The sequence below is a fragment of the Antrostomus carolinensis genome, unplaced genomic scaffold, assembly GCF_000700745.2.
Source record: "Antrostomus carolinensis isolate BGI_N321 unplaced genomic scaffold, ASM70074v2 scaffold4791, whole genome shotgun sequence".
Lineage (NCBI taxonomy): Eukaryota > Metazoa > Chordata > Aves > Caprimulgiformes > Caprimulgidae > Antrostomus > Antrostomus carolinensis.
Genome location: NW_010291897.1, coordinates 83,973 through 101,892, shown reverse-complemented (window position 1 = coordinate 101,892; position 17,920 = coordinate 83,973). Strand labels below are relative to the sequence as shown.

The window sequence follows — 17,920 nt, the reverse complement described above, 5'->3', positions numbered from 1 at the left end:
CACAGTGCAGTCTTTTAACCTTTAACCGGTTTAACCTTTCAGGGAACCCATGGCAGTTTTAACTGGCTATGTTATTATCTAAAAACGTTTGTTCTTCAAATATTGATGTTCTGCACAAAGTGGAATACAATTTAATTATTTTTGGTGTGTAAAGTAATAAATGACCTTGTAAATGAAAATCGAATGCAGGGACAGGTACCAAATGTTTACTGATTATAAAAACCATGCTAACTCTGGGTGAAACATTTCATATTATGTAGACTAATTTTTAAACCACATTTGTTCTTTTTATTAGTTTTAGTGGCTTAGACATTTTAAAGACAGATAGTTATTTTCCTGAACATGAACTGCTTGAGATGACTAATTCACAAACTTCTGTTGAAATGCCATTTTTTGTTTTCTCTTGGAAAAGAAAATCCTAATAATATTTTTGCTATGGATTTCATCTGATGCTACAATTCAGTAGTTAGTAATTACATAGGAATTCACTTAACACATGAAATAGGCACTGATAAGAATCCATTCCTAGAAGGACCTAATGAACAAAATCATGATACGTGTAACTGAACTGACCACTTTTGGTTTTGTTTTTTGTTTGTTTGTTTGTGAAGTTGTTAAAGAGTTTTGATTAATAAAAAGATTTATTTATTTGTTTGGTTTGCCAGATTGGAAATGTTAAGTTTTGCTTTAGTTTTGCATGAGGAACTAAGGGAGAGTTCAGGGATAATAATTATGAACCCTAGAAACCTAATACTAGCAGTGAGTGTGGTGAACCTTGAGCAACTATCTCATAATTATAAATTTTACTTGTTTATTAGAGTTTTGTAACTTGTTTGAAAATGCAAGAAAATTTTAGTCATTTTTGTAAATTTGGTTTTTCTCCCAACTCCCCTCTTTTATGCCACATTGTGTCATCAGTTCTCCAGTGCAAGGCTTTCAAGCTTTAGATTTGCTAGTGTGAAGCCTAGCCAAAAACAATCTTTCCAGGTTATCTGCTTTGTCCAAAAAAGGCACAAAAGAGTAATTTCTAACATACCAAAAATATCAAAATTACACCTAAGAGAAAAATAAATTCACTATCTACTTGCTCATGAAAGTCCTCATGTTAACCTTAGAGACATGCATATATCCTGTGTACTATGTTCATATATAGATACACAAGATTTTCAAAACAGAGTTGCATTTCTCATTAACCTACACATTATAGCCGAAAGCAGTTTCCAAAAACATGGACATACCTTGTGTTCTGCACTGTGATTTAGACTATCAGGTGACATGCACTGTTAGATCTGGAAATGACATGCCAGTTTTGCAGCATTGTGTCAGTCTCAATGCTAGCAACTTAAAAGAGAAATACTTTTAAAATTAATACTGACTGCTTGAATTGATCCAAAGGATGTCATTGCTGTGTTTGAGTGCTGGCCCCCAGATTGTTTTCAGAGGACTGGTATTTTTCTTGTTGGGAGGAAAGTAAAAGCAAAAGTTCCTTTCGGTGTTATGTAGACATTGGGTTTGCTCTGCTCCTTTATGGAATAATTACCAGCGATTAAGTGTTCTTGGTTTTCGTTTTTCCCATCCTGCCTCTTTCCCAGTTATGTAATATATAGTTTAACAAAACTCTGAAGACTGTTTAGAGTTACTGACTTTCTGTAAAGCAAACAGCTAAACACTGGAGTTGATGCAAACACAGGCACTTAGCATCTGAAAGAAGTGTTAACACTTTATTTACATTTAAATTAAAATGGACACTTATTTATGTGTTCTGGTTCTGAAAGGTGTGTGGTACATCTGCAGAGGCCTATTGTTTATTCATGCTGTAAATCCTTTGAAATGTGTTAAAATGCTTCCCACTCATTATAAAAATCCTGCCACCCATGGATTAGGGCTTTGATGTCACCAATCCTGCTTCAAAGGGTTCTTTCAATGCTATTAATCACAGTTTAGCCTCTGAAGATATAGCCAGAGAAAACATTTGGACATCTTGTGCTAGACTTGCTAAAACTTTGAAATATACAGAGTGTCTTGCATATGCACAGTCCCGTATCACTTCCTCTCTCTTCTCTGAGACTTTATTTTGAAAAGCTATTTTATGATGACTTTGGCTTTCTCCAAGCACAGAGGAAAAAGTTTAGGACACGTCATACTGTACATTTTAAAAAAGACACTTGTCTTTCAGTTGACACCACAATATGTTTTTGCCTGAGGAATTGAGTCAGCCTTTAAAAACCCCAAGGGACAATAAGATTGGGGATTAAGCAGGTCTATATGTCAAAAGGTCAAAAAAAGATACCGTCTTATCATTTTTTCATCTCTTTGATTAGTTTGTGAGCTTAAGATGCTGTTTGAACACTTCAGGATCCACATAATTTCATAGAAACAAGATTGTTTCTGCTGTCTTTTTCTCTTTTAAATCTCTCAATGAGTCGCAGAGAATTGATTACTAGTGATTGAGCTGTATGCCTTTGTGCTGTCGTTGTTTTCATCAGCTCAGTAGCTAAGGTCAGTGACATACCACCTTATCGCTGACTTTTTCCTCCCTTTTAAATCAACACTGCACTCTGTCATGCCCCTGCTGAATGCTCTGCAGGCACAATTGGTAATGAGTTGGGTGTGGAAGAAGTGTGGTGGTGTCTGCTATTTTTAGTACTATTGTACAGGCTGATTTTCCACCGTATAAATTTTTCCTTGCTAAGCTTCTTGAACAGTTTTTGCAGTATGTATTTCTTTCTTTTTGAACAGGTAACTTGGCACAGGCAAGAGCCAGAGTGACAGCAGCATCTAGGTCTTTGCCTCCACAGCTTAGTGCTGGGCGTATCAAGGTTAGTAGTGTTCCCTTTGAAGACAGGCAATTGTTCATAAAATATTACAGCAAGAGTATGGACACAGTGCTTAGCTGATGTAGGTGTATAGTGAGGTTCTTACTTAGAATCTGCCTTAGTATCAGAAAATATACACTTCAGCTGGGAGCACTGTTTCCAGTTTTAGTGAGGACCCTATTGTGGAACCCAGTGAAAAATCAATTTACTACTGATTAATCTTTAAACTTTTGGGGTGAAATCTGTTACATTTGTATTGATAGCTGTATTCCTCTTGATTTCAATGGTGTCAAGGTTTTCCTCTGGCAATTTTGGCCTAGAAAGAGATTTAATTAGGCAAAATTTAAATAGTGCATTTAATAGTGTGAAAGGCAAAATTTAAAAATGACCCATTCCTTTTTTATTCAACTTGCAAGTGAAAAATCAGGGGACATTTGTGGCTGATAAATGACTAGAAAGGAACAACTCAGCAAAACCACTATTCTTTAAAAAAAAGAACTGTAGAATTTAAACGCTGATCAATTTTTCCATAAAAGTATGTGGCATAACTGCAAAAGGATGAGATAATTTTATGTCAGTTAATAGGATGTGTTGCCAACTGAGTACACTTGATTTGTGAGTAAAACTCTTGTACTTCAAGCTGATAGCATGTATACCCCCTCCCTGCTTCCTGAGTAGTACTGTTAGAGTTAGCTTAGTTAAGCGCTTGCGTTTTTGCCTCCAAACAATAATAATTTTTTAAAAACAAATGTGGCAACAGCAGCTGTTCAATAGTGTACAGAATTTTATGTTCTGGGTTTTCTATTTCCTTGCATTCTCTCTTGCTATTAGGAACTCATGTTCAAATGTTAATACAGTAATTAATGTCACCCAGACACCTGTATCTTTTACTGTACCTGCAAATACAGATGTGTATTTCAGAGATTTATTTTCTCTCCGGTATAAACACTTTCAGTGCTGAAGGACAGATAATGGCCTTTCCAGTTTTCTTGTATTATACACATACTGTCTTCCACATCCAGCTATATTCAGCATAAGCTTTCTAAGCATGCATTTTATTGATACAGCTGGAATGGAGTAGAGCAGTTCTCTTTTAGAGCTTTAATAAACACAATCAGTTTTACTAAGTAGTGTTTAAGTGGTTTTTACTCACCCTTCACATTTTTAAAGAAGGAGCTGAAAGACCTGCAGAAGTGCAGCACTATTCAGAAAATGTTAATTAAAATAGTTTTTAACTGAAAAAGATTCTTTCTTATAATTTCATAAAACTTCTAGTTAAAACAACTTCAGGAAAAATATTTTAAATTACTATTTTACAATTTAAAAAAATCCAAACATAATAGTTTTGTTTGGAAGTTTGGAAATTTTAATTTATTATTTAATTTATGAGCTTTTTTGCTTAACGTATTTTTTGGTTTTACAGTATTTCATACCATGCCAGCATCAGGTGTCATCAATATGTGAAAATAATAATTTCCAGTGACTTCGTAAGGTGACATGATGTCATAAATCATTCTTTTAGTATTGTTTTAAAGCTATAAGCAATTTTTTTAGCAATGGAACAGTTTTTCTTTTCTAGGTCATGCTGTTCTGCATTTCAGTTGTAATCATTTAAATGTATATTGTATGTTACTACTACTGTCTTGTAAAAATGTGACTTAACAGTTGAAATATTCTTCATTTTAGTTTAAAAAGAGTAGCTAGTGATTTAAAACATTATATCATGACATTCTTATTATGTTCTATCATTTTCTGAGAAGACAGTTGTGAGAAATCCTATTGCCTGTTGTACATGCCATTATTGCCCTACCATAAAACTGCATGGCTTCATAGACGGGCAATGTTATAAATTAACCAGAGACAAAACTTCAAAAAATTTTTACACAATAATCTCCCTAGCTTTAGGATCTATCATAATTTTTTCTAATGGAAACTTCAAATATTTCATGTCAAAAATATTTGGAAATTGATCCTAGTCCTTAAAGGTTACACAGATCTGAATTTACAACTCCATCCATAGAAAAAGGACTCTCACAATACTGGTTTTACCCTGATTTTCTGAGAAAAAGTGTATTGCATCTCCTTTGTGAGTGTTTCTGACCATCTGTCTTTCTGTGTGTTTACTCCCTTCCCCCCAAAAAACCCCAAAACAAAACAAAACCCTTTTGAACCCAGCAGGCTATAGTAAACCATATTTGACAGAATGGCAGCCTCAAAGATCGTAAGATTCTATAGGTTTGGTGAAAATAAGCAGCCGTGAAAAGGAGATGCTAACAGTATCCTACTGCCCAAAAGGCAGAGCATAAGCTCACCCTTTGTAGGCCAGCAGATATTCCAGATATGACTGAGAGATCATGAGTGCTGAACCTCCAAAAACAGTAACACTAGAAGTCCTTGCTTTTCTAGACAGACAAGAATCCAATTTAGAAGCTCAAATTAATCAGCATTTGGGCATCAGTGCAGTCCTCAAACTATTTGCTTTTGCTCTTGATTTGGTGTTCTTTATGATTAAATTGTCTTTTAACATTAAAGGTTACCAGTTATTCTTATTTTACTGTCAATATTCGCTGGTATGGCTTTTGTCTTCTAGCTGAGCTTTATTAGAAATTTAGATATCAATTCTCAAAAAGCAGTTGTCTTGCTAATATAGTTTTGAAACATTCCCATATCCTTCCCCATGGACATGCCTGCTGTTCTGATTAGGTCATTGATGTTTACTTTGTCAAGTAACCTCTAAAGATGTTTGATGTTATCTGTGCTGATAAGGCTTTTTCCCTGGGATATGTTACAGAGTTTTCTGTTAACATCCTTAAAACTGAAATCAAACTGCATCTTTTTTTTCCTCATGTATTAGTTTGAGATACATACTAATGCATGTACACCACTCTGGGGTAGAACATTACAGATTACAAAAACATACTGAAATTTTTATGGTCACCCTCATGGAAATCTCTCTCCCTTTTCACCATCTGTATTCTGAAACTTGTCTTCACAAGTTTTCTTTTGATTCCTTCTGCTACACAATATCCATTTTCTTGATATATTACTACTTAGTGCTTCATTTACTTTATATTTTGCATGCAGTCTCCTAAATATCTCCGGAAGGTAAGAGACACAGTTACTTTATTGAGAACTACAATCTTTCAGCAATTAGTTTTAGTGTTCAGAAGACTGGTCTTAAGTCAGTGAGTGTTGGAAATGATTGTATGGAGCAAAGTCCAGGAAGTGTAGCACAGGTGCTGACAACAGCATTATCTGGTTTATACAAATACCGCCTGGTCAGAGCAGATGGTAAACTGCCACAAAGCAAGTGAATGCTAAAATGTTGTTAATGCTCCATGCAAACAGGATGCTTGTTGATTTTCTTCAATTTTGTTGAGCTGTGATACAGCAACACAATCTGCTTGTGATTGGTCACCATGGTTATACTAATTCATAAATTCTGGTTTCATTTTGATAAGAACAGCTGTACTGACAATACAACTAAAATATACAAGGACCAATATGTTTGCTGTTCATCTGTACCCTCTAAAAATAACTCTTCTGAAATGCTGAAAAAGTGGTATTTGAAGCTGTGGCAGTTCAGCAGAGTAAGATAGCTGAAATTCTTGTCATCAAAATGGCAATTTAAAGTAATTAATAGTAACCACAACAGCAGAAAGGAAGAGATTTACATGTTCTGAGATTACCTACTTTGTTTGCCACTTGTTATATGACAATCATATTTTTTTTTCCATACATGAGCAAAATGAGGCAGCTTAATTTACTTCCTGGACATTACAAAAATGATAACTCTTCTTATATAGAAAATAAGACCTGATGGAGTTCATTGTAGTTGTGATAAGAGGAGTGCTTTTTAGAAATCAGTTCATAAGGTATTGCATCTTGACAGCTGCTTCATTGTCTTAGTGTTATACTATCATAACAAAAGTGTGAAATCATTTGGAACACTTACAGCTCTCTGAAATCAGTGTGTGTCCTGCATCTGTTACAAGCTGGCCTTCCTGCCTCTGATAAAGTACTCTGAAGTTCTCACACCTGAAGGAATGACCATAATAAAAACTGAACCCGGCTTTCATTGGTGATGTGGGGTGGGTTTGCAGTGTTTCTGGAACAGCTCTAACATCTGAGTTTTGTTTTCCAGGTTGACACGATGGAGGTTATGCGACACCCTGAGGAAACAACTAATATGAAGCGGCAAACTATGGCTTCCTATTTTAGGGTACAAAAGTTAAATTGTAAACAAACATTTTGGTGATAAGAACAATGGTATATCTATAATATTTCTGGGATTGTGAGATCACAGAGAATAATAAGAGATTTTTTTTTATTCTGTTCCAAGGCCTTTGCAGACTCATAGATTTTCTTTTGCTCCTTTTCTTTTTGTTTCCTCTTACTTGTACTTTTATAATTTTGCTAAGTACATTGATAACAGAATCTAGAGTTTAGGCTATTTCCATCTAAAATGCTGGAGGACTAGAACAGGCCTCTTTATGAACAGAAAACTGATTTTGTGCAAATAAAATTGCTGTCGTTACAAAAGCATTCATATTTTTTCACAAGCTCAGGCATACCTACTTTTAAAGATTAAGATTTATCATTTGTGCTAATAAGTAAAAAAAATCCATCTTTTGGAAGTACTGTTATAAATCATATGGATTGCCATTTTATCAGTAGTAATCCTGTCTGGGGTAATGTATATTCTGCATGTGTGCTTAAATCAAACAGTTAAGGAAAAGGCATTGGGAATGTTGGAAATGGAAGGTTAGAAGTCAGGAAACCCACATGCCAACCCAAAGCTGTTGGTTAATGTTTATTTTATTGTGGTCATTGCAGAGTGGAAAAGTTTTGAGCAGTTGGTCATTGGGCTGCACTTCTACCATGCAGAATGGGGGAGTTCACAGTTCTCTGCTAAGCAGTGTAGGTCAAAGCTTCATGCCATGTAGCAATACCTGTTTTCTTTGTCATGCAAAATAGTGTAAGGAAAGGCATAGAGGAAGCTGATGTATACTGAAATGTTGCCCCAGTGCGGAGCATACAGGCACACACGTCCAGACTTGTCTAGTAATACAAGTGGATTTTGACTGCTCTTGCAAAGAACTATGCAGATGTCAGCTGTGTTGTCAGCTGTGTCAACTGGTTTTTGGTTTTGTTTTTTATTTTAAAAAAGGAGATGAGGAGTGAGTGTGAAAGTACACTGTAATATGGATGCAGCCTAAAGCAAAGTGACCACAGTCAGCTTGGAATTGTACATGATTTTGAGATTGAGTGTATTTGATACAAATACTTACCATACAGTGGGTTAATGAAATGAAGATAGAGCAGAAGTATCAGTGTTCAGAGAAGTAATTGGAAAAGCAAGTATATATGATCTGATCATGCTTTTTACATTTTAGTGCAAAATGCAGTGGAATAAATTGTTTTCCATGTCCAGTTGTATAGGAAAAGAAGTAATGGGCCCACATTTTGGTAGGAAGATTTATATTAGGTGTTAAGAACATTATGAATAGTCATGATAATGTAGCATTTTAGTAGATTGTCCAGGGAGATTGTGCAGACTATATCCTTAGCGATTCTGAAAAATGGATTAAACAGAGATGTGCCTGAAATGGCACAAATACATCTAGTGTTCTCTTTGGGCAGAGGACTGAACTGAGGACTTCTTTCAACCCTTTCCCAAGATTTTCTCTGAATTTCTGTGATTGATTGTCTCGCAGTAAAGCTTATTCTTCTGTTGGGGATATTTGATTGGTCAAATATGCCGACAGTAGAATTATGGTTAGGACATTTTTCAATTTTATTTTTTTCTTAATACGGGCCTTCTTGAACTACAGAAGTGTGGTACAAGGAGAGACAAAGAGAAAGATATAAGAAGTGAGAAATAAGAACTAAAATAATATAGGGTTTTTTTTACAATTGGAAACTTTTAATAGGTTCTGGGTTTTAGCCAAAAGCTTAAAAATTAATAAAATGTCAGTGCAGATTAATTAACATTAAGTTACAGATTAAAATATAATTAAGCATTACATACTGTTTACAAATACATATCTACTGCTTAAGTAGTTACATTGCAGTTTTTTGTCAAGCATGTTCATCTTTTTTATTTTCCTCACTAGTATTCCCTCATGGATCTTTTATCCAAAATGGTTGTTGGACAGCCTCACTTTATCCGCTGCATTAAACCTAATGATGATCGAGAAGCACTAACATTTTCTCATGAGAGAGTTCTGCTACAGCTGCGATACACTGGAGTTCTGGAAACTGTCAAAATACGTCAAAAAGGGTATTCTCACCGCATCCTCTTTGAGGAGTTTGTGAAAAGGTAAGACTTCTATAACATGACTGTTGTTTTAAAACTTAATTCAATAAAATATATTCTGTGTTTAAGTACAGAAAGTTCTACAAACATGGTTTTGTACATGTATGGTCTGATTCTCTAATGAGAACAGTGACTATCAGAGATAAAGACTACAAGACATATCTGAGCTCTAATGGAGAAAAGTCAGTGTGAGACCAGCAGTGAGCACTTAGTATTCAAGTAGCAAGCCTGTCCCCATGCTTTCCTCAGTAGAGGCAACAAGTGGAAATTATGCATCATGCTCAGATAATACAAGGATTTGGAAGGTCAGTGACCTTCAGCCATCATAGCAAGAATGTGCACATGCTTAAGAATGAACTGATAAAAGCTTTAGATTTAGAAATATTCCTCGTAATAGCTTTTAGCCTTGTAGTCATTTACCTTGGAGGTATCGTGAATTATAACCAGATCTCTGTTCACCTGAACCCTTGCCATGACTACTGTTATTAGCTTTAATACTATTCTCAGTCTTAAAAAGTTATAAATTTGATTCAGGAAATGCTATTGTCTTTATGATGACAGTATCTTTATATAATCATTATGGTTTCTTCTAGATTTAAAATACATTTTTGTGTAGTATTTACTGTTTTCCAGTCTATAGGATAATTCAATAATGGAGCAGAAGCAGTACCATTAAGCAATCAACTACTCAACAGTATGCACATGTAGGAATGGCTAAATCAAGCATTTAGTGCTATTTTCTGAAATGGAGGTTGCTCATCCAGACAATATAGAGTTAACTAATCTACTGAAAGCAAGTCATTCTCATGATGCTAGAGTGAAGGAGCTGATTGTGTTTTTGAGAAAGACATATAAACAGTTTCACAGGCCTTTCTAAAACACAGAGATCAGGTAAATTTGTATGTGTGTAAATCAGTCATTTGGGCTTGGAAATCTGTGGTCCTTGCATTGAGAGATGTTGAACGATAAACCATAGCTTAATCAATTAATTTTGAAAAATTATTACATTTTCTGATTTGTAATATATCAGTATGCCAAATGTATGTGTAATAGGAAACTAGAGCTATATATCCTAGGAAGGATAGTTAACATGTTCATTTGTCCCTCAAAGCAATTTAATTTTCAGACATGATTTCTCCCCTACCTTTTCTTTGTGTTGCATGACTAATTTTAATACGGTCACACCATTCTAAAGCAGGTTTAATAAACAGATTCATTTTTGTGATCACTAACACATCTTTGCAACATCCTGAAGAGGCTGAAGACAGAATTATTAACTTTAACTTTTATCCAATTTGCACATAAGTGAACTAAGGTTAACTCCACTGAAATTAGTGTAAATTGAGAGGAAATTATGCCTTCTCTTATCAGTGGATTCTTTTCATTCAAAAGTGCACTGAATTTGAGTACAACCTTGAAAAGTAATGGTCATAAAAGCAGCACTGACTGTAGCTTTCCATTCCTGCAGATAAGGGCAAGTTGTGTTTTAACTTCTTGTCAGGTATGCCCCAGCTTTTTAGTCCAATTTGATGTAGTTCTTTCAGGAAAGAAAGTCAACACGACAAGGGAAGTGGGGGGCAGATTTAGCAATTTGCCCAACAGCATAGAAGACTCCCTGAGTTCAGCATATAAACGGAGGGTGGGAGAGGGTATGTTCTTGCTCCTTAATTCAGTTCATGCTTTTTAAACAAATTACATTCTGTTTTGCTCTTGAAAAAAAAAATAATGAAAAATGCTTAAAAAAGCTATCAATGGAACAAGAAACATTTTTCTTCAACTTAGAGCCATGACTAGTCAAGTGTTTTTAGGAACTAAGTAGTTGAATACATAAAAAATGTTTGAGAAAACAGGTCAAATGCTAAACAGATTTGCACTTCTTTGTTCATAATCAAAAAGACATTAGGCAAGTATGAACAAGAGTTTCAAAATGTCAGTAAATGTGAGGATATCAAAGATTTTCTAAGCCAGCAACTTAATTGGTATTTTGATCCTTTTGAGCAACTTAACAACAAAATGGATGAGCCAGCACTTTTTCTCCCTTGATGTTATTAAACAAATAGGTGTGCTTCTTATCTGCCTTTTCAATAATGCTGTTTTGTAAACTCTTAGCAGGAAATATGAGGACAAAACAATCAAAGGCAGGGAACAGAACCATTCGGGGTTTAGCAGGTGGGAGGTAAACAAAAGATAAAACTGTCTGATGTTACTCTTTACTGTCTTCTGTTTTCATGTAGAACACATTACTTCAGTGTTGCAAACCTGGAAGTTAGTTTATTGGGTTAAAAAACAGAGCAAACTTAATTGTTACTCATTCACACAATGTTTCTTCAGCCAAGTATACAACCATCTGTTTTATGTGTATAAATATATATATTCTTTTACTTAAAGTAGGAAAATGTAATCTGCAGCCCCTGTAAACACTGTAGACCAGTCAAGTCTTAGGCACTTCATCACTGTTGGCCTTGTCTTGCACCCCGTGCCATCATGTGCCTGTCTTATGTGTTTGCTATGAAGCAGCAAGGCCTCTTTCTCAGGCTGGAATCCCAGGTTTCAGACACATATTATTAACCTGACCAGGTAACCAGGTGTGCCTGGCTTGTGGGGCCACATAGTGACCATGCACTGCACAGCTGCTAAGGTAGGTGTGCTTTCCGAGTGCCCTGGCCCCTGGAACTTCACCTGACACGATGTTGTGTGCAGGTTTGTCCTCACCACATATCCCCCAGCTGTATACACCTCTTATGTAATGTGGCATATACTGTACCATGGGTTGAAAGATAAGGGTCTTGAGTGTCTAATACTGCTAAATGTTGTCAGGCTTGAAATGCCTCATAAGCACATAGGAAAGTGTTGAGAAGTTTTCTACAAGTTTCGTATAAGGACTGTCTTTTTTTCTTTTTCTCTGCCCATTTATATTCTGCATTGAAGTTCTTTGTACTGCATTAGGATGCAGGGTACACTTTCTATCCCAGTGAGATTTTTTTCTCCTTTTTCAATTTGCAAATTTGCATAAGATCACTGTTGGTACACCTGGTACACACAGTCTCTGAACAATAAGTGTGAAGTTTCTCATGACCATATAAAGACTTATTGACCTTAATGGGTCACGTTCTGTGTTGAGTGGAGCTAGAAATAAAAAAAAACCATGGTCAAATACTGCAAAATCCTATACAACATGTTACCTTAGTCCGTGCTTTCTTCTAACCTGAAAAATTCAGGGGTGATAGACCTGCTTATTATTCAAAATCAGGAAAGCACTGAATTAAATTAGAAGTCAGTAGGTTTGAGATGGAGAACAGAAATACTTGCCTTTAAAATGATGCTTTTTTAATACAAACTTACTTTTAACACTGAGTCTGCACTATACCAAAGTCCCTAAGTTATTTCTGGAAACAAAATTGAAACATCCTCCTTATCTTGATTTTACTGTTATCCATGGAAATGTTTATTTGTTTCAGTGGCTTTAATATTTCACCAGATCTCTATAATGTTCCTGTACACTTTAAATATGGTTAACTACTGTACCTTCCACATATACTTTCTGGACTCAGAACACTGTGAAACAGTTGCAGGATAGAGAAGATACAACACCTCTAGGAGTAAAAAGTCTGATAATCCCTTATGAATTGTGTATGCAGAATGGACCAAATTATGCCTTTCTCAGATTATTTCTGTGATTTTATGTTAATCTACTGATTTACAGCATGAGTTAGGTATCTTTTACTGAATTTCAAGAGTATCTTAGATGTTTTTTCGTTTTTAATTTACATTCTTCAATTCATACTCTTCAATATAGATTCAAATATAATTAGCTGTATGAATTCAAATGTGAAAGTTTCTGAAAGAGGTGAGATACAACCAATACAAGTTAGGAATTTTTGAAAGTTATTTAACGATCTTTCAGTGCTAAAAGCCTTTTTTTTTTTTTTTTTTAACTTTACAACCCAGGGCTGAGAAGGAACAAGCATCTTTTGGAATGTTGAGAATCTCCCTCCTATTACTGGCTAGAAAGGGATTTTGCCCTCTTGTACTTAATGTTTTTCAGATATCATTGTCCATTCTCCACCTCAGGCCAATATATTTTGGTACAAAGATTTGTTTTAAAGAAAAAAAGGGTTAATCATTACTTTGGTGAGTTAATTGTGTAGAACTGATGCTACCTATAAGTCTGGAATGTGAAGGGAACTTTAGTAAGAGACACTGGTATAGGAGTTAATGGTGCTATTTAAATGCTATTTATTGAAGGGTTCCACTATTCACCCTTTAAGGAGGGGAGAGAAATGGAACCATTTGTTTACAATCAGTTTATCTAATCTAAAAGCACCAACACTAAAATGCCTTGGCCATAATCAGAGAGTTAATGCATATCATCATTCTGAAGTTTTCCATATCTCAGCATTCTTGGATGACTTTAACGTTTGACCTTAACTCTCCTTGGCCCTAGCTTTGCAATTGTTGATCTGGGGATAAATTCAACTTTTAAGAAAAGTTGGTTTATACCTAATGACTGTAAAGTACAGTTAATCCTATTTTAATGTATTTTTTGCCTGGATTACTGTTCATGTCCATGGAGGATAGTTTGTAGTGCAGTTTAAGAATCTCTGGTTAAGAAATACATAATTCCAGAGTTTAATCAACTCTGAGAAATTAGTTCTGAGAGAAAATTACTTAGTCTTACTGCTCCTGAGAATGTGATTACAGAATCATAGAATGGTTTGGGTTGGAAGAGACCTTTAAAGGTCATCTAGTTCAACAGCCCTGGAATGATGAGGGACATCTTCAACTAGATCAGGTTGCTCAGAGCCTCATCCAGCCTGACCTTGAATGTTTCCAGGGATGGGACATCTACCACCTCTCTGGACAACCTGTTCCAGTGTTTCACTACCCTCATTGTAAAAAAATTCGTCCTTATATCTCATCTAAATCTACTCCCTTGTAGTTTAAAACCATTACCCCTTGTCCTGTTGCTGCAGGTCCTGCTAAAAAGTTTGTCCCCATCTTTGAAAGGCTGCAGTGAGATCTTCCTGAAGCCTTCTCTTCTCCGAGCTCAACAACCTCAACTCTCCCAGCCTGTCTTCATGGGAGAGATGTTCCATCCCTTTGATCATCAGTATATTAGTCAAGTGCTTTTAGGAAATATGTAGATCAATATGTGTCATGTAGGGAATTTTCAAGCAGGATGTATAACCCAAGAAAATGAAGTATTTTGCACAAATATGTGCATGTTTGTGAAATGACACATGAAGGACTATAAACTTTATTTTTAAAAATTGAAATAAAAGTATTGGCTTACCATAGAAGAGCACTGAAGTATTCCAGACTACTGCATTTTCTGCTGGAATAACAAATGCAAATATGGAAATAAAAAAGTAGAGCTGTGAATTTTTCATCTCATCTGGAATAAAATGTGATTTCTAGCTCTGCTTTTCTGAAATTAAGTACCTGGTTTCTTCTCTTGGTGAAATGTTGTAAATAGAGGTCACTCTGGCTGCAATCTCTGTACAGTAAATTTACATAAGAATGATAGAGATGAAATTAGGCCAATAAATCAAAATGAACAGTTGCAGTTTTGCATAAACCCCAAAGTTTTGGGTGCACGCCCAGATGTTTTCTCTACCATTTCACCATGTACAATATTTGCACACTTTTACCAGATACATTAAGGTGAAACATTTTACCTTCCTCCAAAATATTCCATATGAATCTGTACAAAGATTTTAGATTAGCTAAAATAATCGGATGACCCTGTGTGGCACATACTGTGCTGCCATACAATAGTCCTGAGCACATCAAGCCAAACTACTTGTGCATCTGTAGTTACGTGATTCAGTCATGGAAACAGGCACCAGATAGAAAACAAAACGTTTGCTTAAAAAAATACATGGATTTGAGTTTTGGAACTCTAGAGACCCTTTACTGTGCAGAATACAAACTCCAAAAACAGTTTTGGAGGAGAAATAATCAAAAAGAAATTCCAAGTCTCATATTGTTAGACCTTATTTCTGATGAGTGGAGTAATTTCTGCTTTATTTTTGATGATGTAACTGAAAAATAATAGGAAGACCTGATGAAAATTTGACATCCCAGCATGTTTCAACAGTTACAGGAGTCTTCTGTGCAATGATTAGATCAATCGAAACGTTTGAAAAAACACCATTTAGAGGAAGTTTTTGTTAACTATTGGGAAACTATATGTTTACATAGGTTGTAAAGTTCATAGAATCATAGAATGTTGTGAGTTGGAAGGGACCCACAAGGATCATTGAGTCCAACTCTTGCCCTAGCATAGGACAATCCAGAGATTCAGACCATGTGTCTGAGGGCCTTGTCCAAACGCTTTTTGAATATTGTCAGGCTCGGTGCCATGACCACCTCCCTGGGGAGCCTGTTCCAGTGCTCCACCACCCTCTGGGTGAAGAACCTTTTCCTAATGTCCAGTCATTCTGAATGGGTTTCTTTCTTAGAAGACAGATAAATTCAAATTTATAAAAACTTTTGTTAAAATAGGATTTGATAAGAAAAATGGGCATTTTTTTATCTACGGTGTTTTTTTCTGAGTACTAAAAGCAACTACATTCTAGATCATGAAAGAGAGCTAATGGAGAGAGTTCTACATTTGAAAGATGTTGACATTTGTAATAAACAAAACAATATAGTCAGGCATGTAAATTGCATAGCTCAGAAATACTTCTTAGGTATTTGTCACAAACAAGAAATCAGCTTCTCAGTAATTAGAATGTAATTGATAAGGTAGTAAGACTCAAAAATTATGAGATACCCCTTGACTATTTTATTGCATCAGTGCTATTTAAAAACTGTTCTATGGTTTTAAAAATCTCAACTCCAACATGCCTTAAAAGATGTACAAACAACCAGAAAACTGATATTATCACTCACTTGAGTCCTTCCTTCTTTCCTTCCAAGGAAAAGAACTGCTCAAGTTACATACATGTGTAAATAACATTGCTATCTGAACTGGCTTTTGAAGCAAACAGCAATTTACTATTAGTGCAACTTCCCTGATGTATCTGTCAAGTATGTGTTGAAATTGCATGCTGTCAGAAATTGTGATATGTATATTTTGAAACCTGAGTTTTATTAGTGGAACTCATAATACCATTTCTCTTGTGAAAACTGGCATCATCAAATTCAGTAATAAGGTGGAGGAAATGTGCTTTTTTTTCTTTTAAATACACCATGTTTCTCCATACGTACTAAATGGCATGACTCTTAGTATTTTGAAAGACTTGGCTAAAGAATGTGCAATATCATCTTCTTCAGAAAGTCACTGCATTAAAAATAACTCAGTAATACATAATCTCATAGAATTATTCAGAATGGGCAATGTCTTCAGTTGGTGAATATCTGTGTCTCTGGTCCAGGACTGATTCCAGTGCTTCTGCCTTCAGACATCATTTTGTGCCCCTTTGATCTTTATTGACTATTTTAGTGCTGCTTTTTTCTTTCTTTTGACAACTGGAGCTAATATGTAGAGATTAACTGGAGCTAAGATTTGAAAATCATGTTCTCCTAATTAAAAAAAAAAAAAAGGTCTTGCACTATTTCTTTCTAATTGCTTCTCCATATTTTCTTCAATATGAGGTGGGGTATTTTCTTGCCTCTGTGTGGCTACAGAAAAATCTGTCTTTGAGATTCACTGGTTGGATTCTTCTCTTTATGTTTTAAAGAGCACCTGGTGGCTCTTCGTCATGCTAATTAGGAGAATGGTTTGCTCAACCTGCCAGTTCTTCTGAAACACCATGTAGCTCCTGTAGTAGTATAACTTAATAAAGACCAAGACAGCACATAACGGTTCATAAATGAGAGCCGAGGTGATAGTTGCTACCATCTAACAGCATACTTGTGCTAAAATAACCTTACATTTGTAAACTAACTGGCACATGTTCTTGCTGTTACTTAACATAATTGTTTGCAAGTAGAGTTACTTAGATACTATAAAACCATTCTTCAGTAACGCATGGTGGCTTTACAGGTAGGGATTGGTCCATTCATTCTTAATGTCTGTTCAGCTCAAATGTGTTTGCATGCCTTTTTCATTAACTATTTGCACAATAATGTTATTTCACAAAATTGTTAGAGGCTGTTTTTTTGCAAGGCAACATGGACAAAATAAAAGTCAATGTTTAGTATGGACCTGCTCCAAAGGCCACTAAAATTGATCATAATCATTCTAATTAATTGTTTATCCCAATCAAACAGAAAAAAGACATCATGCCTAATGACTTACAAACCTAATCATAACCACAGACATCCATGTGAGTAAAAAAAATAAGTACATTCCTATGAGGACCAGTTAACTTTTTTCTTTAAAATAGCTGCTATTTCTGTTTAACCATCAGCACAGACAAAATCATTGCCAATACGATAGCAGTGGAAATTGTTTTAATTATGCATATATATGACCTCTTCTGGAGGTGTGAAATGCAGGTGGGTATTCATGCAGTCTGACCATCTTGCCAATCTGTAAATTAAGATTGATATATTATTTTTACTGTAAATTAACCTTTATTCTTCACACACAGTGGCAGCCTTTCAGCTTCCATAATCAGTCAGTATCACTGTATCATTATGCTGCCTACCTTTCTAATGCTGGCCTTTATTTTCACTGATTGAGCATCCTCAGTCTTTCTACAAGGTATATTGAAAATGGGAAGCTCCCCTTAGTTCTACTGATGGGAGTGATCTTGTCACAGGCTCAGGAGCCTTGGACTTCTTAAGTGGATTTATGCTTCCCAAAGCATGTCAAGGCAATTTATATTGCTTT

General features: G+C 35.4%; 1 protein-coding gene across 1 annotated transcript in view; it reads left to right on the top strand.

Annotated features, from left to right (window-relative positions):
- MYO3B (myosin IIIB) overlaps positions 1-17,920 on the top strand; it is a gene marked incomplete at its 5' end in the record, with an annotated part of 167,784 nt that overhangs the window by 84,033 nt on the left and 65,831 nt on the right. Inside the window, 4 exons of the mRNA XM_029087165.1 lie at positions 2,740-2,819; positions 5,901-5,921; positions 6,961-7,038; positions 8,933-9,138. Coding sequence (XP_028942998.1) covers positions 2,740-2,819; positions 5,901-5,921; positions 6,961-7,038; positions 8,933-9,138 — 385 coding nt within the window. The remainder of the gene's footprint in view (positions 1-2,739; positions 2,820-5,900; positions 5,922-6,960; positions 7,039-8,932; positions 9,139-17,920) is intronic.